Source organism: Penaeus chinensis, chromosome 31, assembly GCF_019202785.1.
Source record: "Penaeus chinensis breed Huanghai No. 1 chromosome 31, ASM1920278v2, whole genome shotgun sequence".
Lineage (NCBI taxonomy): Eukaryota > Metazoa > Arthropoda > Malacostraca > Decapoda > Penaeidae > Penaeus > Penaeus chinensis.
The window spans coordinates 12,421,355-12,439,830 of NC_061849.1; the positions used below are offsets into that span (position 1 = coordinate 12,421,355).

General features: G+C 36.4%; 1 protein-coding gene across 3 annotated transcripts; it reads right to left on the reverse strand.

Moving 5' to 3' along the window:
• Positions 1-292: 292 nt before the first annotated feature.
• Positions 293-10,912, reverse strand: LOC125042164 (cytochrome P450 9e2-like). 3 transcript variants are annotated; one of them, XM_047637634.1, is made up of 7 exons: positions 10,738-10,912; positions 4,006-4,183; positions 3,163-3,880; positions 2,784-3,002; positions 2,321-2,381; positions 1,377-1,567; positions 293-1,171 (listed from the first exon to the last, which is right to left on the reverse strand). In XM_047637634.1, exons 1-7 carry the CDS (start codon positions 10,740-10,742, stop codon positions 1,002-1,004), a joined length of 1,542 nt encoding a protein of 513 aa, XP_047493590.1. In that variant the 5' UTR covers positions 10,743-10,912; the 3' UTR covers positions 293-1,001. The 3 variants fall into 3 exon arrangements, with proteins under 3 accessions (XP_047493590.1, XP_047493592.1, XP_047493591.1); XM_047637636.1 differs by lacking the exon at positions 10,738-10,912 and adding an exon at positions 10,017-10,140; XM_047637635.1 differs by lacking the exon at positions 10,738-10,912 and adding an exon at positions 10,080-10,134.
• Between the last annotated feature and the right edge of the window lie 7,564 nt (positions 10,913-18,476).

Genomic DNA, 18,476 nt, shown 5'->3' on the forward strand with positions numbered 1-18,476 from the left:
TGCCTGCTTTCCATCCGAAGGCAGGCATATACATATATATACTTTGATATATACATATATTTTATTTACATGTAAATTTATATGTATATATTGATTATATACATTATATTATGTATATTATATTATGTTATAGATATATATCATATTATATTATATTTTTTATATATACATATAAATACATATATATATACATCTATATTTATACATATATATATGCATATATATATATATACAGATCTTTATATTTGTACATATATATATATACATACATGCATGCATATATATAATAGCCTATTCTATTATTTTGGCACCAATATCATTTAACGAAAAAATAACTAGATTTTATTAATATTGTCTCGAAACTTGTATAAAACAGTATAAAATCTAGTGTAAAATAAAATATATCAAGATGAGTTATGTAAATACATAATATATTTCACATGTTACTTTGACTTCTGCATTGGAGAAAAAAATCAGATTTGCAAAGTGGAAATTTCCAAAAAAAAAAAAAAAAAAAAAAAAAAAAATATATATATTTACTCGTGAGCATTTATTTATATATTTTAAAACTCATCCTATGCACTTTCCAATTACATGATTTTTTTGCGCTTTTTAAATTTCGTTACTCTGTTTTTGCACTTGGAAGGGAAGACTTTATATCATCATTACTATCACTATTATTATCATTATTGTTATTATTATCATCGTTATCATCATTATCATTATCATTAATTCATTTTCTACCTTTATTCTGGTGTTAGAATGATGTATTAATAGCTAGCAAGTAAAGGTAAAATTGAAAATGATGTATCCAACATACGAAAGATTTCAGACAATTGCTTCAGACGCCACCTTCTATTGTACAGGAATAAGGTACTGATAAGGCACGTTATACATGTTCTTCCTTTCTGTCCTTTCTCAATCTTGTATTCATTGGGAATAAATGACACTCTCTCACTCTCACTCTCTCTCTCTCTTCTCTTTCTCTCTCCTTTCCTTTTTCACTCTTCTTTCAAAGGTGTCAGGAGAAGGTTAACCCCGTCTTTTGGCCTCAGCAAACCTAAGCCAAAGTCAATCTTAATTTCTTCGTGTCCTGGTGCCAACTTCATGTCTGAGGCAAGGAGCATCTTGGCCAGACCAACTTTGGCTTCCATGAGGGCAAATCTCATCGCTGCAAGGAAAGCGAAGTGATTTATTACTCATTAAGTCTGGGTACTATAATATATCTTGTTAGTAGAGAAAGCCATAGAGGGAGGGAGAGGAAGAAAGACAGAAAAAGAGAGGGAAAGACAGAGAAAAGAGAGAGAGAGGGAACTATCAAGACAAGACGATATTATTCAGAGCCAATCTCACTCCTAAATCTCAGGTTATCTCACCTATACAGTTCCTGGGTCCGATTCCGAAGGGAATGTGCGTGAGGTGGGTGATGTTTGCTTTGTTCTCCGGCAAGAAGCGCTCGGGGCGAAATTCCTCGGGCTCAGGCCAGTACTTCGGGTCCCGTTGGATGTTGAAGATCGGGCATGTCACTATTAAGCCAGGCTCGAGGGTCACGTCCGTGCCAGGGATCCTGCAAGAATTTGAGGTTAGGCATTATAAGTCTCCTGTACCTCTTTCTCTGTGCGCCCTTAGGAAACTAGGCGGGAGCTCGTTTCTCATTGCTTTTCTTGGCACATATCGGGAATTGATGTCGCTTTTGCGATATATATGTGTATGTGTATCTATGTGGATATATATGTATATATATGCACATATATGCACATAAACACACATATATGCCTATGCATATATCTATGTATTTATATATGTATATGTATATATAATATATACACACATTAATCTGTATGTATATAAATATATAAATATATATATATATATATATATATATATATATGTGCGTGTGTGTGTGTTTATATAAATATATGTGTATATAAATATATAAATTTATCTATACATATATACATATACATATATGTATAAATACATTATATGTATATGTATATATATATTTGTACACACATATATATTTGTGTGTGTATATATTAACACATATGCTTATATATACATATATATCCACATAAATACAAACACATATATGTATTCATATATATACATATATACACAAACAAAAACACACACATACACAGTCACAAGTGTGTGTATATATATATATATATATATATATATATATATATATATATATATATATATATATGGAATACATATAAAGTACAAAACCATACTCAAGAATGCATGCTAAGGTAAAAGGTAATTTACACCTAAGTAGGCCTATATTGACAAAAGTGTTTTTAAAAGGTCTTACTTGTATTCCTTTACACACTTGCGCTCCAGGAAAAGCCCCGGTGGGTACATACGAAGGGTTTCTGTGAAGAGAGAAATGGAAAGGTTAATCGCGCTCGGGAAAGGAAGACTTGGCAACTCATCCAGATTCTCGCATGATTCAATTCTTCGATTCTCTTTTTTTTTTTCTATTTTTTTTTCTCAGTAGCTGACGTTTGACACCTACGTTCTGTATATTAAAGATGCATATATATATGTATGTGTGTGTTTTATTGTCATCAAAGCTAAACTTTATTTCCTTTTTCTCGGAAGATTTGGCGAATTGGAGTATTACTGAGTCCGGGATGAGTTTCCTGTTCGTCTTTTTTCTCTTTCCTGAGGATGGACCAAGTACGTTACTACTTGCCCATAAAAATTCTAAAAGTCTGACAACAACAGCACTTCCATTTAAGACATTAGAGCAGAAATTAATCTGGGAGACTTACCCATGACACAAGCATCAAGATACTTGGCTTCCATAATCCCCTGGTAGGTTATGTCGCCGTGTTCCTCGACTATTTCACTGATCTCCTGACGAAGGCGTTGCTGGATCTCTGGGTGCTTGGCAAGTAGGATGGACGCAAAGGCCAGCGTGGATGCTGTGGTATCGTAACCGGCGACCAGGAACAAGACACTTTGGGAGATGATGGTCAGTTCATCCAGTGCTGCGAGAATGGAAAGTGTCTGCATTTTAATCACTACCTGGTGTAAATGAGGTGAGTTGTATGATAACACTGTAAATGATAGGTATATGTCTTTAACTGCAGGAAGTAAACACTGTGAATTGCATGATGTGAATCCATTTAGTTGTAAGTTACTACTCACCTTGCTTAGACTTGGATGATTTACTGTCGTCTTGCATTGCCGTGATTCCTTCGGCATCGCCAGTGGAGACCTCTGCCTCCAGCAACAGATCCAAAAAGTCTCCTCTTTTATTTCCACTTTGCCTCGCTCGCATGGTCTCACGGGCAACTTCCGTAAAGAAATCTGTTGCTGGTACTGAAAATCTCATATTAAGCAGATTGGCAAACTTAGGAAATACGCTGAGGAAAGCAATTCTCCATATTATTCCCGGCGTAATTTTGAAAAAAGTGTCAACCTTTTCAGCAAATTCTGGCTTTTCATCCATTAGTGAATTGCATTCAATACCAAAGGCACAGGAAGCAATTGTGTCCATGGTGAAGCGGCCAAAATTATACTTCATGTCGATAAAGGGCTTCGTGCGTGCTTCCTTCAGGCAGAAGGAGACGAGGTCGTCGGCCTTTTTACACACGAGCGGGAACATCCCCTTCATTCTGCCTGAAGTGAAAGTGGGAGACATGATGGCTCTCAGTTTCTTCCACTCTTCGCCTGTCTTCATAGTCAACATGTTGGACATTACTCTGTCCTTTTCGCTCGGCAAGTTCATTGGCCTTCTGTCCATAAAGTAATCAAAGTCCTTCACGTAAATGTGCCTCATGAGTTCTGGATCGCCCACCAGTAACATGGGCTCGTGGAAGAAGTAGACACCACTTAACTTTGATCCACTATAGTTGAAATAGACCTGTTAAGAGTGGAGGGATGTATCACGAGATTAAAATCTATAAAGAATTAAACAAATATTTCTTACTAATCACTGTGGCGTCTGATGCTCAATAACACAATAATTTACAGAAAACATTACTTTACCTCTTTTTCAAAGTTACATCTTTTATCTGGGAGAAGCAATTTATGCGCATGACCGAGGAAGGGGACCACAGGCGGAGAGGGCACACCTTTATTTGCCCAGAACCTGTGTTTCCACCACGAATATGCCCAAAACAGTGCTAGCGCCGCACCCAACAGCAGCCACGTTACTCCAATCATCCTGGTGAGAAAAAATCATATAGATTAAGAGGAAATCAGTGGATGGTGAAGACTTTTAGAGTGGGTATTTGGAACAAGTGCAATTCAACTTAATTTTATTTACAAAATATAGACAGTGGAAGGAAACCGACTTGGTGCAGCAGTAACGGACTCAGCTTGGGACCAAAAGGGTCATCCAGAGCGTGAGTTCGAATCCTATCCAAAGTCTAAGGTTAGGAATGGCATCTATTCAGATCAACTTTCTCCATCTGCCAAACCCTAAGAAAGAATTCACTGTTCTGTCTTGCGATGGGGCATGTGGCGTAATCTTATCATATTATCATCTTACACATATTGGAAGATACTGGATTATTTACAGTGCTAACTTATCTTGCAATATAATTGCGGTTGCACCACAAATCTCATTTTAGTTATTTTTTTTTTTACCTAAGCTTGAAATTATGAACATATCGAACGTATGTAACATACGCACAAGTCATGTTATTTCAAATCTCTGAAGCGGACCCCCGTTAAACATAGTACCTAGCGACTATAATGAATGAGTTTGATGATTACATCAAATAAAAGAAAACTATGCTTTTAACTTTTCATTGCCAAACTGGGCACATTACCAGATGAGTCTTACACACCCCCTCTCTCCTCCCTACCTCTCTCTCTTCTTCATCCCTCCCTTTCTTCCTTTCCCCTCGCTCTTCCTTACCTCCTCTCCCTTCCTACCCCCCCTCTCTCTCTTCCCCCCTCTCTTCCCCCCTCTCTCTCTGACCTACCATTCTAGACCATCTAGAGTTCTATGGTTCTGCCTCTGATACTACCACGGTAAAAGTATATACGATGTATGTAAGTGGACACATACACGCAACATGTGTCTGTGAACAAACGCGGGACTGCCAACTTGATGTTCCTTTTAAAATTCCTGCGTGGTAGAAACGCTATTGGTGACAACTTCTTGTTGGAGCCTCCTCGTCCCTCTTGCTCGCTCTCTCTCTCTCTCTCATACACAGCATATGTATGTATGTACATGTATGTAGGTATATAATTACATATATGTATATATATACACATATGTGTGCGCGTGTTTATACATGTATACATATATGTGCGTGCGTGTATATGTATGTATATATGTGTATGTATGTATGTGTATATATAATTATATATGTATGTATAAATATATATGTATATATACAATTATATATGTATATATATAAATATATATGTATGTCTATATATGTATATATAAGCATATATATGTATGTCTATATATGTATATATAAGCATATATATGTATGTCTATATATGTATATATAAGCATATATATGCATTTATGTGTGTATAAATATATTTTTATGTATATGCGTGTATACACACACGTATTGCACACATATGTATATGTATATGCATATATATATATATGTATATATACATATATATGTGTATGAATATATATATAAATGTTTGTACAGATATTTTGATATATACATATATAATCATATATGCCTATATAACATATATATGCATATATATGCATGTATATATGTATATATATTTGTATATATGTATGTATGACATATACACACACGCCCAGTGCTAGAGTGTTTCAATAAATCCGACTTTTTCAGAATCATTCAGCAAGTTGCTAAACAGGCGCCTACTATGCTTAAATGACGACATGCAAAATATTAGACAAATAAAAAAATATCTACTATTCGCAATTTTTGATGAAAGTATAATACCATTTCCGGCGCTGGGATGAGGTGCGGCGGCCTCAGCCGGCCTGGCTGTGACCCGCATGACCCACGGAGGGGCATTTCGGTTCATCCGACATTATGGCAGAATCAAACATAGGGCAACTTAGGTCATTGCGAATGATTCCTGGGGACTTCCGTAAAGATTCCCAGTCACTATGCATTTCCATATAAACTTGTGCTACCTTAATAATGCACATTACTCGTCAGTGGCAATATGGCACTTCGACGTGGTGGTTTGCGCAGTGCCGATACACGTATACTGAAAGAGTTTGGTACCATTGATGTTTTGCCACCTAGACCACTGACGAAGACTGACATTCTTGCTCGATACTGTGACTTAGAAAGACATGGTAACCAGACACTAAAAGGATGCTCAAAAGATAGCTTGCCATGCAATAATTTGACTATTATGGAATCTCAGATTTTATCCAAATTGCAAGCGGAAATATATAGATTGGTATGATGCAAAAGTACAAGGAAGCAATCGATCACTCGGAAGTGTTGATTATCAGGCGCAAAGACGGGAATTTAACAGACTGAAATGGAAGCAGACCAACAATGCAGAAGTCCGATTTATATGCAACACTGAAGATATTGCAGAAATGTCTTTTGCCAGTTGGTGCCAGGTGGCTGGGATTTTTTTGTTCCCTCCTACACATCTGCCTGATCATTGACACCATATTGACCAAGCTGGAAGGAGTTTGTGATGGTGATTTGCCCAATAAACCCAAGATTGGAATAAAGAACAACACCATAAAGTGTCTGAAAGCACTGAAAAAAAAAAATCCAAGAACAATCAGAAGTATTTTTGATTTTGCAAAAGTTCATTTCATATGCTGGCATTCTGCTGTGAACAGCAATGGAATGACTCTTTTCAAAACTGCTATTGAAACTTCAAGGAGGTATGCCAGGATTGGCTGTGAACTTGGCTTTCGTAGCAGCTACTTCTCGTCCATCACCAGACATCTGTATAATGCAGATGGTACACGTCTTCCCTTGGCTGTTGATCATGATTACGTCGATGAAGTTGCAAAGATCTTGAAAAGAGGAATTCGTGAAAAATGGCCATACACACCAGCCCTATTCAAAAATAAGTTTGCATACTTGGCCTATGGTATGCATGAAATCGATATGTGGAAACCCAAAAGTTCATTAATACATGGCCATAATCAATACTGTGAAAGACTGATTGGAGACATGAAAAAATGTGAAGACATAAACAGAATTGTTGTTGTAACAGAAACTAGAGAACGGCGTAGTTGGAGATATGGCAATGTAAACAAAGGAGTAGAATGAAAATCATATTGTATGCAATATATAATGTTCCAAATAAAATCATTACTAGAATCCTTTCCTTTTATATCCTCTTGTTAAATAAAATATGTTACTTCAAATTATTTAAGCGAAGTGAGAAGTCCGAGAGCCAAAGCATGCTCTCGGCGACCAAAGCCCGATTCGGTGGGAGTGAACACAAAGTAAAGTCAAGCCTACTAATTGAAAAATTAGTCTTATGGCAATTACAGAACTTTATATAATATTAATTTATAATATAAATAATTTGATGCCAAAATATTAAAGAAAAGTATAATATTGAGGTATTTTAAAAATAAAATAGTTATACCGACAACCGAAAACGAGGTGTTATTTGGCGCTCGAAGCGGTGTCTAATTCATAATTTTATCAAAACTTTCTATTGAAAACAGAGAATGCGAGATATTCTTTGATTTTAATAAAAAAAATACATTTCCAAACTCAGAAAATTCATAGGCGCCTATTTCTTAACTTGCCCCCGGGGTTCGAGCAAATTTTAGAAAATCGACAATTATTGAAACACCCTAAACTGTCGCCCACACACACACACATATATGTATATTGTGCGTGTGGGTGTGTTTGCATGTATATATATGTATATATATTTATGTATTTATATACATATATATACTTACATACAAATATGTATGTGCATGTGTGTGTAAGTGTGCATGTATACACACACATATATGTGTGTGTGTGTGTGAGTGTGTACAGTTGCGGAATTATATTTTAGTATACTTGCTGGGAAACAGCCGCGGCCCACGAGAAGCATTTGCAAATGCATCAGCGATCTTACAAAGATTTTTATTTGATTTGATTGCCATACATAGATGCTTAAAGAATGAAGCGTTTTCGTGTTTCAAGAAATATGCAGCAACATTTATACATGCTGTGTTGAAAGAAGGGGGTGTTGCCATTTCGATAAACAAACAATTCCAAGAAATCACGTTTGAAAAATATCCCACTGCAAAGTCAACGATAACTAAAACTACATGTTTGTCCTCATATGTTTGAAGAAAACGAAGGATCAAATTGCTTACATAATTTCCGAAAATATATATGACTAATCACACTCTGTTACAAACAACCTAGTGTTTTCGCCTCATTCATAGAAATACTATTTACGCTAGATCTACATCGATTTGTAATGAGCACAAGGGATGTAAAGTTAGAATGACCCAAAAATTCGTCTTGAAACCACCCTGTATATACCTCACTTGGTCTTTATGCATATGAATTACTCATACATACCTCAGTTTTTTGTCTGTAGCTATGTAAGATAAAAATGCTTAATTATTTTTTATAGAAAGCTGAGACTTTATTTTAATAGTTTTACATAAAGTTTATATATGTCTATATTATCTTTTTTATTAAGATTAGGAAATTGCAAAGTATAATAGTCTACCCTACAAAGAACTGTTTTTTGTTGTTTTTTGTTACCCCACCATACATTCTCTTTATTTAAAGGGTACACTGTTATATGTCAATAGTACCGTTAAATTAAGGTTGTATAATTGATATTTTGATTAAGAAAACAATATATACTATTTTTGTTATTGAAAAGTTTAATTTAAGTTCTGAAAATTATGCATGTATAGGTTAAGAAGAACTATATGTTTGTACTATATGTGATCTGAGTAGACTTTAAATTTTGAAATGTATACAGTACTAAAGTCTGATACTATTGCTATAATCCTATATATAGAGAGATAAAGATATCAGAGAAGAGTGCCATACAACAGCCTGAAAGTCTTTTAGATTATCATGAAATATCCGAGGGAAGAAAGAATGTTCAACTGTAATTATATAATTAATAAAGTCATAAGATACTATACATTTGATTTATAGAACAAAAGAAAGTAAATATTGGAGATCAAACTAGAAATTAGAGATAAATAGTATGTCTTCACAGCTCGAGGCTGGCAAATGGCATTGAACAACATCTGGATGTGTCTTTCTCATTATTATTAAGATTTTAAAACCCATTCAAAGCGTAAGTGTTCTTAACATTTATAAATGTATACTATTAAAATGATGTTTAGTCAAAATTTACTATAATGTGCATACAATTACTCAGATCGTGTATAATAACATAAATGCTATACGTAATTTGTTTGTTTGCAAGATATATTTGGTTCTTTCAAGAAAGTACTTATTTAGATTTATAACTTTATATTGTTTTATCATTCCTAAACTAGAATATTGTTTCTTTTCTAGGAATGGGTTTATTTTTTAGTTTATGTTTTTGTTTTGTTTTTATGGTTTTGCTGAAGATTGGATTTATTTGTTCCTGGTGCTGTGCACAAGAATGAAAGAAAATATCTTTTGGGAGCCCAGGAGATGGATGAAGAAAAAGAAAGAAGATAGCTGAGAAGACCAACTAGTGTTAAGATAGACAAGTTGGAGTAGCTGGACATTTTGGTAAATGTATGTTTATATTATTGTAAAAGTGTAATGATTTATGATTCATAATGTCAACTAAAATTTGTAAGCTTATTAAGTGTTTTGATATTACCCCTTCTCTCAGTTACCTCTAAGGTTGAAATTAGATCATAAATACCCTGTATGATTCTTCATCTTTTATGGTGTGGGTTCTAAAGGTAAATATTGGAGAAACCACACCTTGGAAATAACAGATAGTGCCCATCTGGATGAAATATTTGAGTGGTTCTCAGAGAGGGCACTACAGATTTGGCTGCCAGATGTACAAAACTAGGACGCAGCAAGTGTACTGAAATATAACTCCGCAATTGTACACACACACACACATACCTTCTCCTCTGACAGACGATCGACAAATCTATTTAGCTGAAAAGGTAGAGTCGCGTGATTTACCTCTAGAATCTAAGACCCGAAACAGCGTCCACTGTGACACTTCCTGACCTAGAACGGTAACTGACGCGCAAGACGAGGCTCTAAGGTTACACGCGCGTTATGTCAGATGGCGAAATATGGCAACAACAAACACTTTGTGAGGGAGTGCGTGCATTCTGTGATTTATTTAATAATTTTAATTCTTGTGATTATGATTGATGTATAGATAGATAGATAGACACACACATATATATATACTGTATAAATGCATATATATATATATATATATACATATATATGTAGATAGATGTACATACGTACACATACATATATATATATATATATATATATATATATATATATACATATATATATATATATGTTTATATATACATATATATGTGTGTGATTGAGTGCATGTGTGTGTAAGAAAATGTGCTATTTGCCAATATTTATATTGAAAAATTAATCACTAGAAGAATGTACTGATAGACTCCCCCAGATTATATCGAAATAAATAAACCTATTACAACGTTGGAGCAACAGCGCTGCCAGACGTGCGACGACTAGTGAGCTACGCCTAACATCATCCCTCTGTTTGTTAGTTTGTTAGTTTCCATTTGTCCTTTGGATGATTATGAGTATAGTAAACGCATAAAATGATACAGCATGTTCTTACCTCATCACTGTGACGGCATGGTAACACTGGACGTTACCATAAAAGGCAAATTGAGAAATTCCACCGCTTCTATTCCTGTCCTTGATTTTGCCTTATTTCCCTTGTGCGGTATTCATGCACAAAATTCAAATATGAAGCTGTAATGAATTTAAAGTTAGTCACAGATGTAATGCGTATTTACATTATGTGGGAACCTCCCCGCGCCTTTCTTCACTAAATGATTGTTTTCTCTCGAAAACGCAAACTCCGTGACTTTCCCGAAAGTGGATTGTCACGGTGACTCATCGAAAACACTCATGACAATTTAACCCATGCCAGAGGGAAAGGTGCCACATTTTATAAATGCTATTGGAATTCTACATTATACAAAGCGTTCATTTAGTGATTTTATGTTGTTTTTGTTTCAATTACAGTATCTTCTGATAAGGACTAGCATTGAGAAGAGAGAAAAAGAGAGAGAGAGATGCTGAGAGGGGAAAGCCAAGATATAAATACGTGTGGAGGAGAGAAAGATAAACAGAGGTCACAAAACAGAAAGACAGAAAAGAGAAAAATACGCCGAGAAGGAAGTGACAGTGTTAACAAATAACAGAGTCGCCTCCTCTCAGTACCAGAACTGAGAGTTAGGTTTCAATAGCATGCCCCATAACAGGTTTCTCTTTCTATGGTGTGGAAGAAGAGCGATCGCGCGGACTTGTCTTTCACTGTCGCCTCTTTTGTAGGATATCGTTTGTACTTCGCCCTTGCTATTGGAGAAACGACTGTGACTCTAGGCTACATCATCACCATATCCTGCCAGCACATCTTCGAGGGGAGTTCCTTTCTCCTCACAGTTTCTCACCAAAGTAAAGTATCTCCCTGCATCCTCACCGTGCCTCGAGATCCTCCTCTCATATAACAGACGCATCTAAGTCTCACATCCTCCCTGTATCCCCTCTGCGCCTCTTCCTCATTCATCAATAGACCGTCCTACCCCCTATCCTCACACCCACTCACCGACCTTGGCCTGGTATTCCCTCCCGACTGTGCTCTTACCTCCTCCCTCGCTAGACATATCTGTTCACCGTGAAAAACCTTTCCTTTATTTTCGCTTGCACTCTTCACATACTTATCAGAATGCTTTTTTTTTTTTCTTCTTTTTTTCTTTCTTTTTTTTTAGTTTGCAGCATTCTCACATTTTTTTTTTTTTTTTTTTTTTTTTTTTTTTTTTGCATTCTGTCTCGTGCCTTTAAGCCCTATCCTCCCCCTGCTCCCGTCGTCCCCTTCTCAGCAGTCATCGACGTCTCCTAATCCTTTTAGTCCTTCAAACAGCATATATTGAAAAAAAAAATCGCTCTTTGTCTCTTCCATCTTCTGATCAGGGACTTTAGGCGGTTTTCCATCACTGAAGATGTCCATGAAGATATCTTTATGGTTTGCAGCTGTTTTCTAAAGTAGGGTCCCGTCAACTAAGAATAATGAATAAAGATAAAGAGAAATGCTACTGTCTCACAAGTCAATATGATGCTCTTAATTTACTTCTTCCAATGCTATTGCAGCGACCGCAACTTCGTCAGATCATGTGTTTGTTGACTTGATAAAATCTTCCCTTGGTTGTATGACTGCTTTCCTCGTCTGTTGACCTGCTAGTAGTATAGCCCATTCTACTCTTCTCATCTGCTGCAGGATGTAGCAAGCTTCTCGAACGTCCCTCCACCTCTCATGGCAAGGACATCAGCGCGTTCCTTTGGCACGAACAGATACATTGTCAAAATACTCTTTAAAGAACTCTGCAGCTTACATCACTAACCCGTTATATAACAGTCAATACATCGACCGTGTTTCAGGACTTCTCTTACCAGAGAAAGATTAGGGAACAACATAGGCCGAGGTTGGCATGGCGGCCCAGGTGAGTTGAGGTATTCTGAGCTTACTGCTGCCTCATATACATGTATATGGATATGTCCGTGTATGTATATGTACAACCTGATGTATGCATATGTATGTAGTATATATCTGCAATTGTGCATGCATATGTATATATGTACGTTTGCGAGTACGCATATGTGTAAGACCCATTTCACATCTCAATACACACCAAATCTCTCACAGAGAGGCCCACTAAAGTAAACTTAAGGTTTTCTCATTATAGCCATAACCCTAAAGGACGTCCTTGAGACTACCCGCAGCAGACACCTTCCCTTACTCTACTTTTGCCATACACGTAACACTATTAATTTATAAACACATATCTATTACAGTAAACACTAATCCCTACGTACCAAACCTTCGCTCAACAAGGCAGCGAATGCGACATCCGCAGGCCTTCCGCCTCGTGACGGATAACTCTCTTTCCTCCACACTTCCTAGTACATCGCAACCCTTATGAATTATAAGTTCAACCTGTATAAAGGAGGGACGCCTGCGAGCGACAGTCAGACAGCCTCCAGCTCGCTAACCGGACCGAACCTCTGTCCGTTGTACCATACTCTCTCTATAATAAACCACTGCAAGCCAACGAGAAGTCTGTCGCACCTTCACTACTACCAAGATTACCACGTGCCAGACGCGCCCTGTCTGCACTCTACCGCAAAATTGGCCTCCCTACAATATGTTAGTATGTATATATGGGTTATGTATGATGTACGTCTTTGTTCATGAATACATATGCACACACACATATATAAAGTATATATGCACATTATGTACTTCTAATATATATATACACATGCATGAGTGTGTATATATACTTGCGGTAAGGGAGACAGTCGACGCCAACCAGTTGTCTGCCTGCTTTCCATCCGAAGGCAGGCATATACATATATATACTTTGATATATACATATATTTTATTTACATGTAAATTTATATGTATATATTGATTATATACATTATATTATGTATATTATATTATGTTATAGATATATATCATATTATATTATATTTTTTATATATACATATAAATACATATATATACATCTATATTTATACATATATATATGCATATATATATATATACAGATCTTTATATTTGTACATATATATATATACATACATGCATGCATATATATATATAAGTACACGCAGGTGTATACATACATACATACATATATATATATATATATATATATATATATATATATATATGTGTGTGTGTGTGTGTGAGGTATCATCAGTGTTTGTGAATTCAGGCCCCGGTACTTACTAAATTTTACTCATTACAAAATGATAATGTAATATTTATGATCATATATTTAGTTATGTTTTCAAGATTATATAAAAAAAAATAACTACTCCATACATACACACGCGCACACACACACACACACACACACACACACACACACATATATATATATATATATATATATATATATATATATATATATATATATATATATTTATATGTGTGTATCCGCATGTGAATGTTTAGTGTTTATCTATTTGTAGCCCTAATCATCCATCTATAATATATGTATATGTATCGATTTATGTATCTGCAAGTGCCTGCAGTAGTTATGTGTAAATATCTCTCTCTATATATGCATATTAATCTACCCCAGGGGATATCGAGATAGCATAGACAAAGAGACCAGGACACGAGGAGTTGCGTGAATTGCAGTCAGGAAGTCATCGGTAGTGGGCTAACGGTCCACGAGAGCATGAGTATTTCAGAAAATGAAAGACAGACCAATCTTGATACGTAGAAAGCAAGAAAAAATCGTGATGGAACCATATGCCTAAAATATAGATATATAAAAAGTAATTATATAAAATGAGTCTCCAAAATGGATCTCAGTAATGTAAGGATAAGGATAAGTCCGATATGCGAAGCTGAGCTTCGCCCGGGCTATGCCAATGAGGGGAGCCCGGCCTGTGTCGACTGATGCCGACTCGCTAACGTGTGTCAGCTGGTGCTGACTCGTCTTAGTCCTTACCCGCCCAGTCACAGCAGTAACCTCCAGGCGACAATTGCAACTTCTCGTGCCTGGGCGGGGCGCGAACCGCCGACCCCTCGGATGAGAGGCCGACACGTTACCACTGTACTAGCCCGGAGGCTTCAGTAATGTAGGAGCAGGCCCGTGGTAGGTCTTAAGTAGGTTAATAATCAAAATATATGAAATCGAAGAATTATTAAGATACAATATAAAATAGATTAAAATAAGAACGATATAACACTAAAACTGTCCACATGAAGACAAACGGAAATGAGGATGCTACAATTAAGAGGTCGAACAACATTCAACATTAATCAACACAGTAATATCGGTTATGAGAAAAAAATCTCGGAGAGCACAGTCTGGTAAACCCTCTAGAGTCGTAGTTTACTCGTTTGTCATGATACTTTATGACGGTTTGATAAAGGCCAAACGGCGCTAAAAAGCGATATTAGAATTGCCATAACATAGCTACCATCCTTATCCTGCGCCAGAATTTGGCAAGAAATTTGACAGGCGCTGTTACCGTGTCCTTGTACAGAGATTCGTCAGTTTCCATTGATTATTATAAACACTATACTTAATGGAAAGAAGGCGTCATTAAGAAAACTGAATGTCACACACTGCAATGTGAATTAATTTACTAAAGTGAAGGACAGTCGAGCATTAAAAGTTGCGACGGAGATGCAAATGCGTCCGCAGACTGTACATGTGTGTGTGAATCAGATCTTATAAATGAAATAGTGATTACAGTAAGGTATGTAGCAAATAACACTGCTTTTTATTTCCAACTGTGCAAGGGGCACAGTTGGAAATAATATTGTATAAGCTAAGATAAGGATTATTAACTCCTAAGTTGTGTTAAGTTTCATAATGTTTAAACAAAATGGAAAACATTTAATAATTTCTTCATCCACTCGCTCTCATCTGGCCGGAATTTAATTACCATTAGCTTCTCTATCCACTACTAGATTACCTGACTTCTATGGCTCAAGTTGATAAGAGTCCAAAATTATTTTTTTATACCTCACCTCAACCTTGTCTGTTACATATCTCGTCGAGCGTAAAGCATTTCTCTCCAAAAATCAAGCAAATCTGAGAAAATAATTTTTAATAAGGATAAGTCAGATATGCGAAAGTGAGCCTTGGCAGAGCTATGAAGTCAGCCCGAACTGTACTGACTAATGCCGACTCGAAGAGTGTCTGCCAGCTGGTGTTGACTCGACTAAACTTTGTCCTTACCCATTATTAGTTAGGTTGGTCCTCTCGCTGTGCAAAAGAAAATACTACTCTACTTTGGGTCGGCAACAGTGCAAAATCTAAAGCTTTATCAATGGCAAAAAGTTCAGTAAGGAGAATCGATATGATTTGGCAGTGTGAAACTCGGTTCAGTCAACCAGGCACCCACTCCCACACATTCATCTGTTTTGGTATATATATGAAAAAGGTATATGTAATAAGGATCTTTCTGAACTTCTGGTGTACTTCCATCTCTGGTGCCATGGTCTTTAGTTGATGAAAGCCAGACTTCCATGGTAGTGAAATTGGGTGTTTCCCATGATGCTATCTTTGACTGAACCAGGGTATGGATAGTAAAGATATCTATACCGACTTTCTCGACGAAGTCAAGGGGCCGCGTGGCAAAGGACCTAATGCCTCCATTGCCATTCAGATGGCTCGGGTCTCGAGCAACCTCTGCGGCATAGGTCAGTGCTAACTGGCTGTGTCTGAGTCAGAGGGAAGGTACTTCTGACTCCTCAAGACACGCGATCCAAGTACATTTCAGGGTTCCAAGACACACGTAAACAAGCATTCTGTACATCCAAACCTTTTATATTTGAGTTCGATACCAAACCATACAAGACTGGCCCATAATCTATTTTAGACCTAATCAGGGATTTATATATCACTAGCACTTTCTACCAGCTTCCCATTTATTACCAGAAATGCAATTTAGTAAATAAGGTACTCTGACATTTATTCTTTAATTGACTGCTCTTGCCAATTAAGTCTACAACCAAAGAGGAGGCAAAGAATTCTAGCAGAATTGTCAATTGGTATTGGGTGATTGTCTAGAGTTAGCCTGATGTTCGGCTTCCTATGTAAAAGAAAAAGAAGAAAAAAAAAACTACCCTAATAATCTTTCTTGTGGAAACCTTAAACCTTAGTGGAGGCCCCATATACATCACCATTTGGATGCGATTTGCCGATGATTCTCCATCACTGCTGGAATACCATGATGCACAATTATCAGCATACGGTGAGTATTTAAGTTTCCAAAGGGGAGCTGTTAAGAGGTCATTGATTGTAGAGATAAATCATGTTGGTGACAAGACACTTGTGGGACCCGGTTTGCCTAGACAAAAAGGTCCATAGAAAGGGAGCCAGAAAATAATTTGGCAGAGAAAGCTCTGTCAGAATCTTTAAATAAAGACAAGGCAAGTTTCCATGTAATCCAAAAGTACAGTTTCTGAGTAGGCCATATCGTAGGCTTTTTCTATATCTAAAAATACTGAAATCAAAAGGTGCTTTTTGGCAATTGCTTCTTAAATGTGACTATCCAGTTTTACTAGTTGATCAAACGTTAGTGGTCGCTTGGCTGCTGTTGTTGAAGAAGCCAGAGAAACCTCCATAAAGTTCAAAGTACCCCGTATTATCGTCCACATGCGTCGAACTACCATTATTCAGGACCAAATCAGAATCATTAATCAACTTCTTGCTCACCTGTACCATCCATCCACCCACAAGGAACCCCATTACGTATGATGAACTTTAAAATTACTTCATACATATTTGTTTTGTGGCAGACTATCCTGAAGAGCAAAAAGTTCATCATAAATTCCTTTACTGTCAGGTGGACAATGAATTAAACACGTAAGTTACGTGTTATTAATGTTTACTTCGCATATAACAAACTTCAAAGTAGAATCAATCTGCACTTCAGTGAAAGGGGGGCTTTGGTGAATGTACAAGGCGACTCTGCCTCCACCTCTATATTCTCAATCTTTTTGAAGCAAATGGTAGTCTCATATTGAAACGACCTCATCAGAGACAAGGTGTCCACTTGACCATGAAGGACCTTTCTGATGATGAAGGCGTTACCACTGAAAAGCGATTGATTTTTATTCACGCAATGGTAGTCGTACACCCTCCTTGATTTACTGGGAAGCCAGGGAATCAATCATACTGGGTTTCAGACGAGGTCAGAACCCTGGGCCTCTGCCCGTTGGCAAGAAGGAACCAGAGTGCACTTAACTATTGTTAGCCAACCTAACAGCAATAACTATGAGAATTTATTTCAATATCAGATTTCTTAGAGTTTTACTATCACCTTCCTTGATGCAAAATATCCAATTAAAGAATGTTTTCTAGAACTATCATTCCGATGATCAGTAACTTCCGTATGCATGTTTACACTGATTTACTTTCGCATGCAATTATATTTTTTTGCATGATGTTTCCTAAAGAATTGTATACAACAGTAATTCAAATGTGAGACTTCATAAGTACAATGTTAGAAATATTGGAAATAATAATGTATATAAATGAATCAACTAACGATCTGCCCTCTTTTGGTGGCCAATGGAATTAACTTACAATGTAAACACGGGCCTAACAAAGTGACTACTACATTGTAAAACTTTTTTGAGTATCGGTGTTTTACAGTTTAGTAAGGATTGATTGATTATTTAAAATTATCTGCCGCGTCAACAGCTAAGGTCATTAGCGGCGAACACCTTGTTAGACTGAAATATTAAAATATTTAAAACGTTAAAACTCTATCAATAAATGTCATAAATAACAAATAATATATTAAAAATCG